This window comes from Salvia hispanica, chromosome 3 (assembly GCF_029641045.1).
Source record: "Salvia hispanica isolate PSC_SH4W2 chromosome 3, Shi_PSC_v1, whole genome shotgun sequence".
Classification (NCBI taxonomy): domain Eukaryota; kingdom Viridiplantae; phylum Streptophyta; class Magnoliopsida; order Lamiales; family Lamiaceae; genus Salvia; species Salvia hispanica.
This window is the reverse complement of record NC_142694.1, coordinates 36,079,988-36,099,797: the sequence shown is the minus strand read 5'-3', so window position 1 is coordinate 36,099,797 and position 19,810 is coordinate 36,079,988. Positions and strand designations below refer to the sequence as shown.

Here is a 19,810-nt window from a genome sequence, read left to right as displayed (position 1 = left end):
GTTAATTTGTCATAATTTATGAACGTTTCTCTTGTGTCCTAAATTATTGTTATTTTAAAAAAAATCAACAGAAGTAATTGTGTCTCGACTTTCGTGTCCTTCAAAAATACTCTCAACTCAAGTTTTTTTTAGTGTGTCCACTTATAAAAATAACTAAAATGAAATGTAATAGTAGTATAGTACTACTATTTAATACCAAATGAACGAAAAGGAAAATACACGACATGTAAAAGCGGAAGAAGGGAATAAAATACAATTTGACAAATATATTTTATAGAGTAGGGAGTATATAATAAGATTAACTTTGTATTTGCACGATGAAAAATCGTGAAGTTGACGAACAGATTTGAAAGGGAAAATTTGTTATTCGGAATTTGAAGTTGACTTAGAACATTTTTAATCATTCATATTAAACTCAATTTTATTTTATCGTAAATGTTATTCCAACAGTTTACATAGAACTCAAATTTAAAAGATTATTCTTTTTAATATTTTTTTCTCACGAAATAAATAAAAAAACGATCTGGGTTTATTTTAATATAAACTCAAAAATCTAAAATAAATTGATTTTTGAGTACCAGTGCCGATTGGAATTAAACCTCACACTAAGATTTATTTATCAATGATTAATTATGTGGCACTATTTAAAGACGAAATATTGATGTATTTGAGATATACTCCCTCCGTCCCACGTTATTTGAGTCACTTTTTTTTCACATTCGTTTTGTAAAAATAATAAAAATAGTTAAAGTGGAGATAAAGTAAAGTGACTCAAGTAACATGGAACGGAGGGAGTATTAAAGTGTCCATATTAATTAATCGACTATTGCATTGTCCATCTCTGCTTTAATTTGCAGAAAATGATGATTCAAAATCACACCGAGATTTGTCCGAACTCCGAACTACTTCCTCAGTCCATTAGGAGTTCTGGTCATTTTTGTGCACTCATTTTATAAAAATGATAATTAATAGTTAAACGTAGGAAAATAGTAAAGTAAGTGAGAGGATTAATGTTGAGAACATGAAAAAGTGACGGAGACTCTTAACAGTGGACGAAGGGAGTATATATATAATAACATAGTGTTGTGATAAATTTCGTTCAATTGGACTAATGTAATTCTAATTTTAAATTTTTAAAAAAACAGCATGGTAATGTTTATCAAGCCACTTTAATTGGAAAGTACTCCACTGAAATAGTATCTATCGACAAGGTAACGGTAAAGATTTTAATAAGAATATTACGTGTAAAAAAAAGGAAATGCATTTTGAAGGTGCTCCTATTCCTATATTATTGGCATTGCGTTAAATACTCCAAGTTTTGTAGTAAAAGAAAAACGTATTTTATAATTAATATCATGAAATTAATGTACTTACTCTCTAAATAACAATGTTAAACGACTATCCCTGATATTAAATTAATTAGGGATCAGAAATATTAGAACACAAATTGTCCAAAAACTTTTGTTAATAGTTCAATGAAATTAAAAATATGTCGAGATGTATCTTGAATGCAATTTCATGAAGTCAAGGGACCACAATAAAAAATCGATTTATACAAAAGGTCGTCCACGCGTACACGATTTAAGGGCGAGTACACATATCCAATATCGACCCGCGCGTGGTTGTGTACAAAATTCTGTAAATTCAAAGACAGTAATCGTAATTTAAGGGAAGATGGTATTAATAAGCTGCAAAGAGCAGTAATTTCATTTCAAACCATTTTCTTCACCCAAAGAAAAATGCAAAAAGAAAATAGAAAAGCCATTTCGATCTCTTTTCATTTCCCTCTAATATTTCCCATTTTCTAATCTTTGGAGGGAAAGAAGAGGTTTTAATTTCCTCTTGAAAAATTCTCCATTTTGAACTGAGCTTACAAAACTCTCTTTTCAGCTAATTGCTTTCAGCAGCTCACTTTCCTGATCTTGCAGATTTTGAATTCGAGGTACGAATCATTTGCTGCATTCCTCGGATTTCTGAATTTGTTCGGATTTTCGCGATTGAGTTAGTGAATACGCATGCTGACATACTCCAATTCTACTGTGTTCTTTTGTGGTTAGCTTTTTTGGGATTTAGGGTTTCTTTTGATTGGCTCAAGTTTGGGGGGAGCTGCATGTGGATTTGCTAAGTGGTTGAGTTCATTTTTTCTCGAAAAAAAAATACTACCTTTTTAAGTGTTATTTCTCTCTAATTGTGGAGAATTAGTTCTCTGATTTGGAATTTGGGTGCAATGGAATCAGTAGCTAGATATCCGCTGAGCTGTGTTTTGGGATTTTGTTTTATTTCCTGCGTTTTTGCTCAATGTGAATAGAAGCCTTTGTGGTTTTATGAGTATTTTTTTTATGTTATTTGGGGCTTGTGAATATTTAGCATTTAGTCAATTCAGTGAAGCTCTTGGTGTTGCAGTCAAGGTTTAATTGAATTGTTTAATTGTAATTTTACAGAGAAATGGATTTGTCAGTCGGTTTCTATGCTCCATTTCAGTATTGTTGAGTTGATTTTAACAGCAACAAGAAAATGTCTGGAACTTGTTTCTATCTTGTACAATTACTCCATCAAAATGTAGATTTTGGAATGCTGTTTCCGTTGCATAAGGGATTTATACGGATAGTGCATTGTTTCTTGACTAATTGAATTTAGAAGGTTTTGTGTGAGTGTGGGTGTGTATGTGGTGATGGGATTGCATAAAATTTTATTCTTTCAACCTAATGAAATCGAGTTTGAGTCTAATGAGAGTGGTTTACAGCTGGGACAGTCTTCCTTAAATGAGCAATGCAGACCAAGAAAAGAACAACCGGTAGAAATTCTCGAGAGGTTGCCAGCCCTAGGGTTCCAAGACAGCAGAGAAAATTGGCCGAGAATGTGCAGGTTCAGGGAAAGAAAGTTGCTGAGATAATTACATCATCTGCTAGAAAGAAAAAAGTTGGTTAGTAGCCTATTCAACCACCCGTTATCTGAAGTTTTTGCCTTGAGAATGCAATGCTAAATCCATAAATTGGGAGACTTAGTTCATCCATTACAAACTTACCTAGAGAATTCTATGTCTTCCCTAAATTGGGAGACTTAGTTCCTCCGTTAAATTAGGTGGCTGATTTTGCTACTAGCTGTAGCTTGTTTACATCTCTATCCTTATGTTTTGCTATCTCTGGTCGATTCTTTGGGCACATCTTTGTACGATAAGCTCCCAAGTCTTAGTTTTCTTAATCCTATTCATAGCCAGTCCCTCTTTAGTTTTTCTTAATTTTCTACCATTTTGGGGGTTTCTTGTTGAATTTTCAGTTAGCACAAAATCGAAGGTGGTTGAGGAATCTGATGGTGGAACAAATTTGGATACCAAGTTCAGATTGGTAGATGCAGATGACTCCAACGTATGTTTGGATCATCAAGCTGAACATGAATCTCATGATTCTTCTTTAAATAAGGTAATCAGCTGCTCTGGATATGATACTCTTTCTTCACAATTATGCTTTACATTGTTTGATTCTGTCTTTGCAAAAATACACGGGCCGTCTGATTTTTAAGTTCTGGGAATAAGAATGGTGGTAACAAGTTTTCGTATAACTTGTCAGAGTTTGTTTATTTTATTTGTCATATTATAGAGTCATGAGAATGGAGCTGCTAATTACAGTGCGGACACCATATTCTCTCCTTCCTTTCACCTTGCTAGAAGCGATGCCGATGATATTTCAAGTGAAGGTACATTATTATATGAATACTGATCACATCTTTTCTGCTTGCATTTTATTTTCCGATGTCTAATACATCATATATATTTCAGTACCTTAACTTATCTCTGATTTAATCATTCCAGCAGACTTCTATAATTACTTCCGGAATGGGAACCAGGACTGTGGGAAGGAGAACATCCAGATTGATTGCCCAGGTATTTGCAAGGCAAAACGTATTTATCTCCGTAAATTCCATAAATTCTTCCTTGATTAATTCACTAGATTATTCTCTCTGTGCAAATTTAGGTGGTGTCACTCTTTCACCTGAAGTTTCAGCTATTTATCTCTCCATGAAAAATTCAAACCTGGAATGCATTGATGAGAACAATCAGGACCACATGTCAGCTGATGTACGTCAGGAGGATGAAGATGCTGATGACTATGATGATTTTGACCCATACTTTTTCATAAAGAATTTACCCGACCTCTCTTCGGTGGTCCCAATGTTTCGCCCTCTGCTATTGCCTAAACAAACAAGAAGCTGCCCTTCAACATCACTTGTTCTGGACTTGGATGGTAAGCACAATTTACCGTTTGGCACTTCTTTTATGGTATTGTTATCGAGATCCTTTACCTATGTTGGATTGCCTAGTGGCACCAATAAAGCTGATTGGATAATTTACCTAATTGATTATTGAATTAAAATTTGAAATAAAGAAGCCTCGTTGAGGTGATTCACTGCTTATTGATTTTATTGTTTCAAGTACTAGTTTACTAAATTCGAAAGTCACTTATCAGTCATTAGACAGGGCTACCGAAAATGACCACCTACATGAAAAAGTTCCGGTGCATTTTCTTGCTTTTTTTACAATGTCGTGATCGTTAAATGAAGATGGTTGACTCGTTGGACCAACCTGTTTGTGCGATTGTTTATATTTGCATCTTTGTCGGTGAATTATGAAATTGCAGTCACAAAGTTATTGTGTATGGCAGAGACTTTGGTGCACTCCACGCTCGAAGCATGTGATGATGCAGATTTCACATTCTCTGTTAATTTCAACCTGAAGGAGCACACAGTATATGTGCGATGCCGTCCTCATCTTAGAGAATTCCTGGAGAGAGTATCTAGGATTTTCGAGATAATTATATTTACCGCCAGCCAAAGCATCTACGCTGAGCAGCTTTTAAATGTCTTGGACCCTAAGAGGAAAATCTTTCGCCATCGTGTTTATCGCGATTCCTGTCTTTTTGTGGACGGAAATTATCTAAAAGACCTGTCAGTTCTCGGCCGTGACTTGTCTCGTGTCATCATAATCGACAATTCTCCCCAGGTATGATTTTTATTCGTCACGCCACTTTTTTAGCTTGAGATATATAGGCTTATTATGTCTGTGATGGCTTTGCAGGCTTTTGGTTTCCAAGTTGACAACGGAATCCCCATCGAAAGCTGGTTTGACGATCGTTCTGATTCAGAATTGTTATTGCTGCTCCCGTTCTTGGAAAGCTTAGTCGGAGCTCAAGATGTACGGCCCCTGATCGCCCAGAAATTCAATCTCCGAGAGAAAGTAGCCGCGGCAGTCTCCCCTTTAGAGCACAATGGAGGAGACCCGTTCGAGAGATGAATGTTGCGTTTTTTTCTAGTTGCTTCTGCTTTGTCTCGTCGAAGCAGTAGAAGTGATAAAATAACTACACAGAGGTAAAAGCAGTGTGATCTCAAGGGGTTTCAGGACTGCAGAAGTGAACCGGAAATAATAATTTAAGTTTATACAAGTTACATTTTAAATGGATGATTTATTCACTTGAATTGGCCTTTCTTGGTCTCTTGATTTCATTTCTTATATGTTTGTGTTTTGTGGCATAGAGTTGATAACCGATTTTATTTTATTCGGTTCAGTTATCGAATATTGACTAACTAATAATTGAATACACCTTTACGTTTAATTAATCCCAACTTCTTAAAAGTTAACCTGAAATTAACCGGAACCAAAAATTATTATAGATTAACTAATAGTAACTGATTCATTCAATTCCGTTATCTATTAATTGATAATCGACTAAGCGAATAATTATGCTCAATGGTAAGAGACAAAGGATGATCCATCTTCCTAGCTTCAACTTCCATTAAGTATTGATTTGTAATTTCTTGAAAATATAATCAAATTAATGCTAATACAACATCCCTAGATAATGTTTCAATAGATCTCAAACTTTAGTTACACACTTGAAAAAGTATTTATTTTTGTTAAGTAAAATAAATGATTGACTATTTTAATTGCAAAAGAATTTTGAGTCATGTCAACATACCTAAGAGTATCCAGTGGCGGACGCAGAAATGCACGGAAGTAGGGGCTAAATTCTCAAATTTTACCTTAAAAATAAATTTGTAGGTAACTTAGATTATTAATAGGGACTTTTATATAATAATGTGTATAGAATGTGAATAAATTTTAGAACTTTATAGTAGAAAATAATTAAAAAAATGAATTCATTACCTCCCCCATTAAGTGTAGGTCCGCCAGTGAGAGCATCAACAATGTGAGGATCGGATTCGTTATGCCGGGAGATGCACATGGTCTTTAATAAGGGACTTAAGCTCCTACTAAATTGAAAATTTTCTTTCTCTATTTACATAATATCGTCGAATTCTCGATATTTTGTGTGAATCGTTGCGCAAAAGCTCATATTTAAAAAATCATGTGAAAATTATTATCTCAATATTTTTATATTCAAAATTTAAAATATATGGTCCTTATCAAAATAAAATTCTGCGTCAGCCTATACGTTGGGACGAGACGGGACGGCACGGGAAAGGGCTGCATTGCGCTCGCTGTGTCCTGTTTTCGATCACGTGCGCAGTAAGTACCCCAAGTGCAGAATATGCCCATCTATGCTGAAATTACAGATTTGCCCACTGTTCACGTTCCCCATGCAGCCAAACTTACCGCAGTTATAAGCCGTTTGAACTCTGGTTATTATGAACCTAACCACGGTTAATACCTGCAAAAATCTATACATATAAAACCCCTCCGAGTTTCCGAGTTTTCCAAGCTCCCGCCAGTTCACAGCTCCTTTCGAAACTCTCATTTCTCTCTGTTTATTCGAAGCAATGGTGAGATGAGAGATCTATCACAGAAAGAGCTTTGTTTCTCCAATTCCCTTAGTTTGATCACTAAGCTTCCAATCGTAGCTAAGATGTTTACTGTTTTTAACAATTTCAGGTGGTTGCACAGAAAGTGAAGGAATCTGAGATAACGGAGCAGGACTCGCTTCTCCTCGTAAATCTCTCGCTTATCCTTTTGATCTGTATTTTCTGTACGAATTACTTTGTTTTCGGCATGAACCAACGGCTATTAACTTGTGAACTGCGATCGCGTTGATACTGGTATAATTGTGATGATCGCGCTACATTAGACGGCTGAATTTCCATTTCTATATGTTTGATTTCCGATTGGATTTTGGTTCCTGATGCACTTGTCGTTGTGCCTGGAGATATTTGCATATTTATCTTATTTTAGCTTTTTAAACGGTCATGAATCATTTCCGTGAGATTTCTGAATTACTACTGTGCAACTCAATCGGAGTATTATCTTTGATTGGGAACCGGATTATCAACATTTGAAGTAACGGAGTATTAAGTTTTTTAAATAAGATGTTAGTCACTTGATTTGTGATGATTGGAACTTGTAATTCATTATATTATGTATATTGCCTGACTTGTAGGATGATTACTGCTTGTATTGCAGCTAGAAATGTCAGTTTAGCTAACCGATCTTATTCCTGATCTGAACCATTTGTTCTTATGTTGAGCATCACTTGCAGTATTTGCTGGTGTCCTTGCAAATTAATAGTATTCCTTTTTCTCATTTTCTGTGTTTTGGTTTATCATTCGTAACAAGCATCCTGAAAATTGCTTCTGAATTTGATCAGACGAGGAATCTGTTGCGAATAGCCATATTCAATATCAGTTACATCAGAGGCCTTTTCCCTGAGAAATATTTCAGTGACAAATCTGTTCCAGCTTTGGGTAAGTTGCCAGCCATAGTATTATATATCTCCTAAAGCAACTATGAAGTTAAATAGGTAATACTATTGACTATGTAACAGACATAAAAATTAAAAAGCTTATGCCTATGGATGCGGAATCACGGAGACTCATTGATTGGATGGAGAAAGGTATATCCGAGACCTAACTTCACTATCTCCCATTTCTCTCACTCAGGAGCTAATTCATTCTGGTATCACCCTTTCTGTATAGGTGTTTATGATGCTTTACAGAAAAAATATCTTAAAACACTGCTATTCTGTGTCTGTGAGGCGGTAGATGGTCCAATGATTGAGGAATATTCTTGTAAGTCTCCGAGAAGCTATTATTTCCAGAAAAATAGCTCATATATGATGGAAAGTCATCATTAATTATTGTCCTTAAGTTTTGTTTCCATATTTAACATTGTGTATAAGATGCTACTAACACGTTTTGACCAGTTCTAGATCTGGCAAGCCATTTAGTATCGCTTTTAATTTAGCATACACTGATGCAGAACCTTTCTTGCAGTCTCATTTAGTTACACTAGTAGTTCTGACAGTCAAGAGGTTTCAATGAACATCAACCGTAGTGGGACAAAGAAGGGTGGGACTTTCAAACATAATTCCACAACAGAAATAACTCCAAGTCAGATGAGGTGTTGATATCTACAACATTTCTATTATAAAATTTTAGCTTGCTGTTCTTGCACATGATAAATGAAAAAGCTTATTTAACAGGAGTTCTGCTTGCAAGATGGTTCGCACATTGGTACAACTAATGAGAACTCTGGATAAGATGCCAGAAGAGGTGTGGTTTCTAGATACTTGAGTTGTGACTGTCTATTGTTTTTACTTGATTCACTCGCATACTTGTTGATTGTGTACCATTCTTTCAGCGCACTGTTCTGATGAAGCTCCTGTACTATGATGATGTCACGGTAGGATTTTACATGAGTAGTATATATTTTCCCTCATCTATATTCTTCATTTGTTCGTAACTGCTTTTATGAATTGATTATGGAAAAATGAATTAACTGAAGTGTTGCTTGTTACTGTTCAATAGTAGTGGTTTTCATGGATGCAGGGAGTTTTTGGACTCTTCTGCTAGCTTAGTCATTTGCTCATTTTGATTTCTTACATAACCTTAATTTTGCAGCCAATGGATTATGAGCCCCCATTTTTCAGAGGCTGCACCGATGAGGAACCACACAATCTATGGACTAAAGATCCGTTGAAGATGGAAGTTGGCAGAGTCAATAGCAAGCATTTGGTACTAAATCTGAAGGTACGGGATTTCAACAGAATCTTTTACTGTATCTAGCTGCCCTTTTTAATCTCTTCTCCAACTATAAACTCAACAGGTTAAGAGCGTGCTTGATCCTTGTGAAGATGAAAATAACGATTATCAAGATGATGAAATCAGCCTGGGAGCTGAGTCTCTCCAAATAGATGAAGATAGTGAATCCAACAGTGAGGTATCATTTGGTTGGTTGCATTTGGTCCGCTGAGTTTCAGTACGATCATCTAATTTTGACGCATAGATATTTGTCTTTTTAACCTTTTAACTCAGATGAGTAATTCAGATGACGATGATCAATACATTGTAGCACCCGTAGGTAAAATATTATCAAACAACAGACCTTTCAGCCTTAGATAAGTCTGCATTGCAAATTTTATAGCTTGAATCACACTAATTTTCTGCATGTTTGGCAGAAAAAAATCAATTTCAAGAGGATAATGCAGCAGTGGATGAAGGTTCCATTTAATCACCTCAGTACCTTATGCCGGATTTCTACTTTCATATCGTTTAAAAGATGTTCTAATCCTTCACTGTTAATGCAGACAATACACAGGATCCAGCAGAAGATGAACACCAATTGGAGCGGGTGAAGGAATGGATAAGTTCTTATCACCTCGAAACAGTTGACCTCACTGATGTCCTCTCCAATTTCCCAGACATCTCAGTTGTAAAAATTCTATACATGAATACATGATATAAAGCACTAATTTACCTGGTATAAAGCACTCAAGTTATTCTGTTCAGTGTATCTGATCCATATCTAACCTATCTGTGCAGGTCCTGATTGAAGGTACAAATGAAAGATCTGAAGGACTCAAGCTAATAGAAACGAAGTCGTAGTTACTTTACTATTCACCTATTAGCCTTCATCTGATGCTAAATTGGCTATTTTCCAGATATTATGGACAAGCTCGTGAAGGAAAATGTTGTAACTAAAGCTACTGAAGATTGTTATGTCATTAACAAGAAAAAGGTTTCTTTTCTTTTTCTTCAGAACATTTTTCACAATGCTTCCATTTATAACCTGTATGTTGAGTTGTGTCTTCTCCTTGTGGTATGCAACTGAACTGCAGAATTTCGACTATGAGTTTGATGTTGTGAAAGAAGAAGCTGATGTGCATGCAGTAGGACACGACGGAAAAGCTGGAAGCATAGATCACATGTACATGAAGGTACATAAGCCCTCAATTCCTGTTCAATTATTGAGTTATTACAAGCTGTGTCATTCTTCACTTACACTAGTTCTTTCCTTTATCTCCAGGCTTTGTACCATACTCTTCCATTGAGGTATATAACAGTAGCAAAACTTCAGAACAAACTTGAAGGCAAAGCCAGCCAGGGCACAGTTCGGAAGCTTCTAGACAAAATGGCGAAAGATGGCTACGTTGAGGCCACCACTAGCAACCGCAGACTTGGTTAGTACACGTAACTAACTACTACATGCTTTTCCGACATAAACAAAGATACTGTAATTGACACACATGCTTTCTATTCTGCCAGGAAAGAGAGTGATCCAATCTGACCTCACTAACAAAAAGCTGCTTGAAGTGACAAAGATCTTAAACTTTGATGCAATGGTACAGTTAGTACTGTATTTCTTGCATAAGCCTCTTGGTCTTCGATACTTAGCATTATGTCCTTCTTAACAGGACGTGGATAATACGGGATCAGGAGACAAGTCCACCAACAATCTAGAAACTGAGACTGCTGCTGGTGCCTAATATTACCTTCTTTCTTAAACCAAAAGTTAAGTTAATTAGCGGCATGATTTACACAATCTATCATGATTTGGAATCAGGTAACAAGTACAAGGACTTATCCACGTGCGGCGGTCTCCACTCCATCGGGTCGGATATCACCAGGACAAGAGGCAGATCAGATGCAAACATGAATGACTCAACAGGACTTGCCAGGAAAATGGGCCGTTCCGGGAGTACCCCAACTAGCAGGGCTGAGGTCTGCTCATTCTCTAACTTCTTTTTCATACTCCTGCGTCCCGACTTAAGTGATACAATTCATTCCGCACAAGAAAAATGGTGTTTAATACTAAAGTAGAAGAGGGAATAAATCAAAAGATAGCTTGGGACGTCCAGATAAAGAATACGCACTATTTACCTTGGGATGGAGTAAGTGTAGAATATTAACTTGGTCTTATTGAAAACACACACAGCCAGCAGCATCGAGAGAGAGTTTCGTGCCTGGGGCTGACGAGGGCAGAGGTGGCGACAACATGGACTTGGTCATGGAGAGCAAGTCTACTCAGGACAAACGTTTCAGAAAAACAAGCACGGTAAACTTCTTGTACATGTGTTTCTAATCTTTTGACTCCTTAACAAATCTGATTGTCAGCATTTTAACCATTTTTTATGTGAATATAATTATTATAGGTCAAAGAGCCGATCCTTCAATACGCAAAGCGCCAGAAATCTATGGCTGTGTGAGATTTTTCGTGCTCAGTTAGTTTTATATCAGTTGATGATATAAAAACATCCTTTAGTATTTTTACCTTTTCAAGGTACTGCAGCATATGATTTTAAGTGCATAATATAGATTTGACGAGTGAGATTTCTCAATTGGGGATTAATCAGTTTAGTAAATTTTGAAATACTATTATGTTTGTAATTGTGCCCCCAACACGTTCGCTCCATAAAGTATCACAATCAATGCTTTTGTACTCCATTCGTTTCGTTCCATATAACATAATGAAGTATACGTATTTTTTAGATGAAATACAGTAAAATTTTAGAAGCTACTGTATTGATTAATGTATTTGAAAAAAAAATTTGGCTGAATGTATTAAACGGTTGATTTGATTGTAAAAATCGGTAAAGTTCTTTTATTGTTTCCAAAAGTATTACTACCACGTTTGGAAAATATTGAAAAAGAAAAACATGTAAATGTGAATAGACGGAGTATTAGTTTTTAATTAATAATGCTATGTTGACTAAGGTAAGTTTACTGTAAAAAGCTTATCAATATTACTTGTATTTGTTTAAAACATGTTTGAATACGATATGTTATTCTATAGTACTCCTTTGCAATTGAAATATGATACGCTTCTACAGCGACTATATTCAATGTAAAAAAAAAATATTGGAATGAATGATTAATTGGAATTGCGACAATAGTGAAGCGGTTGATTAATTCCGAGAATAGGAAGGAATGTGAAACGACACGTGGCATCCGATTCAGCGGCACTCCACAAAACTCCCAAAATACACCTCGCGACTCCATTTGTTTCTCCAAATGCAAGATCCGAAAAACTAAATAACTGCAATACTCAGCTTCTTCACTCCTCACGCCAACACCACACCATTTCTCTTCCACACTCCAAAATGGCTTCATCTCAGGTTACTCGCATCAATTCCTCTCCCACTCTCTTCCAGTTCTGCATTTTCTCTCACTAATCTCTGCTTTGTTATGGCGATAATAGGTTGAGATGGAGGGAACGGCCGTGAATGGCGGCATCCAATTGAAGCACCTAGGTTTTGTGAGGTCTCTCGTCATAAACGCCGTCCTTCTCGTCTCCAACATCTACGATCACGCCAAGCAGAATTCTGGCTCGTTCAGACCTACCGTCGACAGGGCGGAGGGCGCCGTTACGGCGGTTGTTACCCCGATTTACCACCGATTCAGAGACGTTCCTACTCATCTTCTCGTTTTCCTCGACAATAAGGTTTGATTTCATTTGTTTTTCCGTGATGCGATGCGGTTATTTATTGAGAAAATATGGTTTGATTTCGACATTTCGTGATGTGCTGAGATCTATTACTGCTGTTGATGGGTTATTAGTGTACTTCTCGATTGATTACGTTTCTGAATTTTGTTTGCTTTTTTTTTTGTTGATGATTTTTTTACGTGCTTGTTCGGTGATTGATGATCCACATGTGATCTGATACTCACCCGAAAAGTAGCTCAGAAATGCTGTTAAATTTATTAGTCCGGATATATTTATACGTGGTATGTCCAACCAATCACAATTGATTGGCTAGACGCATAACGTGGCAATGTGTCCGGAATACTAAACTTTTACTCAGTTATCCGACCCAACGAGCGACTCTAATTATATGGAGTAGTATTAAAACTGTAATTAGGAGACACTACAAATGAGATGAAATCCGTTTGATAAAAGATAAATATTGTATCAGGAGTAGAAGATAAAGATTGTAGATGTAAGACGTCACAACCGGATTGAAAACCTGTTTGATTAATCGAATAAAAGGATACGAGAAGTTATATCCAGAGAGGCTAGCGTTAAACTTGAAAAATATAATGATAAAGACTCCCAAATATTGCAAGTAGCAATGCCTTTATATAGGTAAAAGAAGCTATAATAAAATTAAATGCATAAAATGTAAACCTAATTCAAAGAGGAAATACAAATAAAGTCCTAAACAAACTAGGAGGAGTAGCTCACAGGAATTATATAGTAGTTTCAGTTATCTCTTTATGCTTTGGATATTTGTTACGTATATTTGTTTGTTTCATTTGCCAATAATATCCTCACTTGAACCCTTCAGGGTGATCTTCTTCATCTGCAGTTATTATTTCCCCATATTATCATTTAGTATTGAATTGTTTTGCTTTTGTTTGACGTGTGTCTTATGTTTTTGACCGAGGGAGTGCGTGCCCTCCTTCTGCCCTTTGCTCGTCTCTGGTGTGCTAGCAGTAGGTTTCATTTGTTGGTGCTTTTGTGGTTTATGGACATTGCTTTTTTTGCGTGTTGTCTTCTGAAACTGTTTGCTCTTTGCGTGTTCAGTTTGCAGCCTTTTGTTTATCGAATTTTTTTTTCTCGTTTGAAAACTATTTACATATGGTAGCATGGATCCATGTTAGTTGCAATGTTATCTAGTCAATCGTTTTCCAAATAATCTTTTGATTGTTTAATTGTTTGTGTTAGGTGGACGATGCATCTCACAAGTTCGATGAGCATGCTCCGCCCATGGCCAAGAACGTGGCTCTCAAGGTCCATGTCCTAATGAAGAAGGCGTCCGCCACAGTTGAAGAGTTGGTCGAGGAAGCCAAGGTTGGTGGTCCAATGGCTGCAGTATATCTATCCTCGTCCATGTCCAAGACCTTCGCCATCAACCAGCTAGCTGTGGTGTGGTACAAGATCAACCAGCACTCGACTCTGCAGGGAGTGGCGGAGGTTGCTGCTCCAACCGCCACACATTGGTCGGAGAAGTACAATAGCTTGGTCCAAGGCATGAGAGGGAAAGGCTATAGCTTGTTCTGCTACGCCCCGTTGATACCAGTCCAGGAAATGGCAAAGGCGTATAAGCGAGTGGAGGCATCTGCCGCGGAAAAGGAGGAGGAGGCGTCCAGCTCGAGTACGAGTGAATCGGACAAGGAATAGGTTCGGGTTTGGGGTGTTCGTGGTTGCAAATACTGATAGGTGCGCGTGCTTCTTTCTCATCCCTCTTTGAATTGTGCAAATGATGAGCGTGATCGATATATCCGGGGATTTTTCTGCGAGCATATGGTGTCTTCCGCACACAGAAGCAAGGAGGGGCTTAAGCTTCTACCGAGCTAAAAGTTTCTTTTTTTCTATTCCTATACTTATCATTGAATTTTTGATATTTTGTGTGAATCGTTGTGCAAAATCAACTATCGTCACAGCAGAACACGAGAAAAATTTTGTCTTCAAATTTCAAACTTTAAATTTAAAATATATAACCCTTTGATTAACAAATTTTTGCGTCTGGCCCTGTTTGGTGTTGAAATGATAAAGTCATATTGATTCATGAATTATCATGTGAATGTTTGACTATACATCTTTGCTCCTTTATTGTTGATTTTATTTTTCAATGTTGAATTTGGGGTTTTTGGTGTTCAAAATTTAATCTTTGTGACCTACAGTCAAATTTTCTTCGATGCCACCCTATTGTTTTGCAGTTTGAACTAGTTGATACTTCATTTTCACACTTAATTGTTAACTTTTAATTAATAATTGGCTGTTAGGATGGATTAAAGTTCAGTGTACAACCATGATATTTGTTTCCCAACTAAAAAAGTCGTCTTAGTTTACATAATATTAAAATAATGAATTTAAAATTTTCTATAAGTTATTAAAAAAAAATTCTGCTAACAATGTTTGTGTAGTTAGGTAATGGGCTCTTCCAATGATTAATAGTTACTCGATTACGCCCATTAAGTGTAGGCCTAAATCTTGAGGCTAACAATTAACTTTATTTACAGAATAAAACTCTTTAAGCCCAAAAAAGGTTAGGAGGCCCCACTTTAAAACCGCCAGGAGTGCCTAATTTTTACCCTAGGCTTGGCTTAAACTAAACCGTCTCTCCAATCTATGAGGGGCTGGTACGATGGAATGGAACGATGGAGTGGAATGTAATTCCTACTTTCATCATATTCATTTGCTTTGTGTGATAAAATGAATGAGTGAATGGATGAAAATGCAAAGAAAATCCAAGGAAATTGACATTTCATTCCTATCTTCATTCCATTCCACCCTCCATTCCATTTTTAAACAGAAGAGATCAAACGACTTCATTCTGAGATTATTTTTTATAAAATTTATATTGTGCAATTATAACTCTACCCTTCATTACTGTAATGAAAAACTCGTGTTCCTCCTATGTTCATTCAATTTAGGCTGCAAATTGTTTCCATTTCCACTAAATGAATTATCTCTAAAATTATATCCTGGATTTGTTACGTCACTCATTATATATGAAAACCCCGAAGGACCAGACTGGTTGTACTATGAGATGAAGAGGGATGCCCGCAGGTGCGGCGTAGTTGGCAACGGAGGGGCAGATCTTGCTATCCCATTATTGCCGTGTAGTTGCTTCCATCTCTCCGGCATAAGTGTGAGGCATTGAGAGATAGGCTTCTGACAGTCAGTGGGTTAAGGCCTCTCCTTTAACGGGCTACTGCGTACCTTGATTGAATCCCCTCACATGAAGTCGGGCGGAGTGTAGGGGCCACCAAGGTGACGAAATCGCCTTTTTTGCTCAATGAGATGAATAGGGATGCATTTACTAACGTGTGAGAAATTATAATAAAAGAAATAAATGCTAGTAATTAATATGCATTAGATATATGTTGACTCAATTAGGGTAATATGGAGAGAGACATGATTTGATAATTAAGTGATTAATTGTTGTGTATAGACATATAAGTAGACACAATTAGGGTAAGATGGAGTGAGACATGATTTGATAATTAATTGATTGATTGTTGTGTATATCAAGAGAGGAAGCAAAAATGAAGAGGTTGCGATATATACAAAGCTTAGCCATGTGATAGGCTACAACTATTTGTTACAAAAACGTGGCTTTAATGTCAAAATAGGCCTTGGGCTTGCACTGGTAGCAATAGAAGGACCACAAGATTGAAATAAACTTCAATTTTGATAATGTGTTTATTAATTATTACTAAGCCGGCTCTTTTAAGGTGTGATCTCTTCTCCACTCAGAACAATCAAATTACGTCTTCTCGTTTTAATCGATTTGTTACTATAAGTCTATAACACTATAAAGGTCGAATTATAGGTTCCGTGTGCCCTTGCTGGTTTAGAATTATTGATCTTTTATATTAATAGTATTTCTAGCTACCGCCGATCCTACAGTGCGACAATCTTCAACTCTTTAGCGTTGGGTTCATTTTCATTCTTCATCCAACGTCCATTACCTGTCGGTGACAACTGCCACACCACTTCCCCCTTCCGACGCAACACAGACATTCTCGATTGTATCTGACTATACTAGTTTCGTTTCCTAGATTCGCCATCTGACGGACGAGTAATAAACAACAAAGAGTGTTTATGGTGAGAGGTCAGTAGTGTTGCATTAATGTGTTTGCAACAAAGAGGGGGTTCTCTTATTTAAGGAATCAAATTATTTTGTACTGCTTTTTCCCAACCAAATGCTTCACTTGAGATAAACAGGTAATTGAAGTCATTTGTACAAAAACTCATCAATATTTTTTGCTTCAATGCTATGCCTGTCTATCCCAATTATATTTACTTTTTCTTGGGCAAACTAATTAATTACAAGCAATATTCATGAATTTTGGCTAAATTTTAGTTTGTCCTGTAACTTTATAAATCAATCGTAAATTAATTTTATTACTATTATTCTCATTCTTTCCATACGGTCTAATTGGAATGAAATTGTATCTTATATGTCATTTTTCTTAATACACTTAGCAAATAACTCAAACACGTTATCAATATAAACACGTATAAACCAAATCAACAATATATGACAAATAGGAAATCAAAATATTTCGCCATAGAAAAATTGAGAAAAATGTTAACATTCACAGCTTTTACGGGTAATTTTTATGGTTTTCCAGACTGCCTTTTTTTATTTTATTACCTTATTATTTTGTTCAGTAAAGTTTGAATCCGAGATTAAATGAGTAATTATTATTAATTTCCTTTTTCAAATTAATTTTCTTCAATCAGATTCCTATATACACGGGAATGTCTATTCTGTAAGTTGTCAATCACAGCTGGTGAATTTAATTCTTAATAATAATGACCTCTAATTCTAACAGATACCAAAAAAATAGATTTTCTTTGGCAGGAAAACGTGAAGCTGGAAATTACATATTGTGGAATATATGAGTTATGTCAAACTACTCATTATTTAGTTAAAGAAATTTGAGTAGTGGGTTCTGTTGGTTCATATTAATTGAGAATATATATGGTCCTTTGTTCCTCCAAATATATACACCTATTTCGGTTAATATTATACATGCCTAATTCTTATACATGTTGATATACTAATAATATTCTTATGTTTTTAGGCCGATGTCATGAAACTACATGCATACAAATAGGATTGGTTTAAATAAAATCTTGTCACTGTGAAAACATGAAAAACACTTATATTAATGTATAAAATAAATTTATTTGCATTCAAAATTATCCGCACCAGTAAAACTCAATAAATTGACAATTTATTAAGAAAATCTTCATGGTCGAACAATTGAAATCAGTTTTCCGTTCTTAATACAAGAAAGGTCCTTATTATACACATTTTTATTACATATCCTAAGAAAGAGAATTCGACCAACCAACAACTAGTTTCCAACTTGTTAACTCAACCAACATGCCTTTGAAAATTGAATGGAATTTTGAGTGTTTGTGGGTATTTTGGACCACAAAACTAATTCTTTTCTCTGCCTAAGTTTGAATTCAATTACTTTTATTTGGGTTGAGCTAGTGAACATTGACAATAAAATAAGTGTTATAATATAAGAATAAGTGCTATCCCATTCCCACCATTATACACTTGCTTTGCAATTTGCATGGACTCTTTCCCTCACACACCTGACACCACCATTCCCAATTAATTTATGGGTTAATTGCCTACAAAATCTAGAAGGTTTGATAATATTCTGATTTGTCCTGCATTTTTCAGAATGTGAATTACAAATTACAAAATTTTAAAAATATCCATTTATCTCATTTGATCAATTTTGTTTTGTTTTAATTTACCTTTTAAATTCTAACTTTTTAGACTCTAATATTGTCCTTTAGCCGTTCACATGTCACATTTGTTAATGTACGTTTACGTTATTATTCATTGACTTCACCAAAAAATTACGCTCCCATCCCATGTACACCAATTTCGCATCGGATCTGCCCCCAAAAATTATCATGCCGATTGAGATCTTTAAAAGTTCATAATTTGTTATTCAAATTTTAAAGTGCACGAGGTGTATCAGAATTTGACCAAACAGTGTTATTTTATTGACAATAGACCCTTTACTTATGTCTTCAAAAAATTGTAGCTCATGTGATGTTTAAGTGGTGATTTGGTCAACCTCTCACTACTTGAAATATTTTGCCTCATTTCTCTTATAAATTACTAGGATCCAAACACTTAATTCACCAAATTACTTTCCAGCTAACTCCTATATTCCAACTTGTTACAACCTAATATCACAGCTTGTTATTGTACTTTTTAAATATACCCATTCTTTAGTATATTCCCTAAGGCTATAATCACATTGTATTCTTAGCTTGAACGCTTGATTCTTAAATCTTGAATACTTTTATATGCAAAATTGGATGCCCCTTTAAAGATGCAAATCTTATCCTTTTTTCCTTTGAAGTCATGTAAGATTTCGTTTATACTATCAATTTTCAAAATTTCAACAGTATTGAAATCCAAATCTTAAAATATACAACACACATTATAAACAAAGCTTTATCTTTAGCATCAACATGAGTTAGGTACTTGATACCATTATTTTTACATAAAAAGTTTTTTAACTATAAACAATCTTCTACTTGAGTAATTTCACATATTTTTCTATGAAAAAAACACATGTTTAAGCTTGCAAGTAGAGACGAGCTACTCTCCAACAGCAAAAAAACCAACAAAACAACACCAAACCACTACCAATGTTAACATGCATAAAGATAGACACAACACGAGCCATATACCAACAAAAGAAAGAAAGAAAAGCTAGTAGAAAGTGCATAACAACGAAAGATTTGAACAAACAATACTCGAATCATGGATTGAATGCTCCCGAGATCAAGACTAGGCAAACTCCCAACAAATGTCACACACAAATATGTCATTTACCTAAGTTACTAGTTCCACTATCAATTTATAATTTGAGTTTGTACTATCAACCCCAACAAAAGAATCAATGCTTCACTTTCTTGTCAAGAAAATCATACCTCTATTGCCCATCACATGTCCCACTTTTCATGTGATATGCTCTCCCATTACTACCTAACCACATCAACTCCCCCCCATAATTTCGACCCATGTTTTGAGCATTAACACAAATTATTAATTCACATCACAAACCCCAATCATAAGCAATACTACTC

General features: G+C 35.6%; 3 protein-coding genes across 4 annotated transcripts; all 3 read left to right on the top strand.

Moving 5' to 3' along the window:
- Positions 1–1,715: 1,715 nt before the first annotated feature.
- Positions 1,716–5,469, top strand: LOC125213913 (uncharacterized). 2 transcript variants are annotated; one of them, XM_048114708.2, is made up of 8 exons: positions 1,716–1,942; positions 2,744–2,923; positions 3,277–3,419; positions 3,597–3,693; positions 3,812–3,880; positions 3,972–4,241; positions 4,659–4,996; positions 5,072–5,469. In XM_048114708.2, the coding sequence occupies exons 2-8, from the start codon at positions 2,770–2,772 to the stop codon at positions 5,285–5,287; spliced, it is 1,287 nt and encodes a 428-aa protein (XP_047970665.1). In that variant the 5' UTR covers positions 1,716–1,942; positions 2,744–2,769; the 3' UTR covers positions 5,288–5,469. The 2 variants fall into 2 exon arrangements, with proteins under 2 accessions (XP_047970665.1, XP_047970664.1); XM_048114707.2 differs by having other exon boundaries at positions 3,809–3,880.
- Positions 5,470–6,656: 1,187 nt separating this feature from the next.
- ASY1 (DNA-binding HORMA family protein) lies at positions 6,657–11,718 on the top strand. The gene is made up of 22 exons (XM_048114706.2): positions 6,657–6,774; positions 6,884–6,940; positions 7,593–7,689; positions 7,770–7,838; positions 7,921–8,013; positions 8,218–8,344; positions 8,427–8,496; positions 8,585–8,626; positions 8,845–8,973; positions 9,050–9,163; positions 9,259–9,304; positions 9,402–9,443; positions 9,531–9,655; positions 9,766–9,778; positions 9,885–9,961; positions 10,062–10,160; positions 10,250–10,403; positions 10,489–10,565; positions 10,638–10,701; positions 10,787–10,944; positions 11,159–11,278; positions 11,376–11,718. Exons 1-22 carry the CDS (start codon positions 6,772–6,774, stop codon positions 11,427–11,429), a joined length of 1,830 nt encoding a protein of 609 aa, XP_047970663.1. The 5' UTR covers positions 6,657–6,771; the 3' UTR covers positions 11,430–11,718.
- Positions 11,719–12,186: 468 nt separating this feature from the next.
- Positions 12,187–14,736, top strand: LOC125213915 (Rubber elongation factor protein (REF)). Its single transcript, XM_048114709.2, has 3 exons — positions 12,187–12,338; positions 12,422–12,664; positions 13,889–14,736. The coding sequence occupies exons 1-3, from the start codon at positions 12,324–12,326 to the stop codon at positions 14,342–14,344; spliced, it is 714 nt and encodes a 237-aa protein (XP_047970666.1). The 5' UTR covers positions 12,187–12,323; the 3' UTR covers positions 14,345–14,736.
- The last annotated feature ends 5,074 nt before the right edge of the window (positions 14,737–19,810 follow it).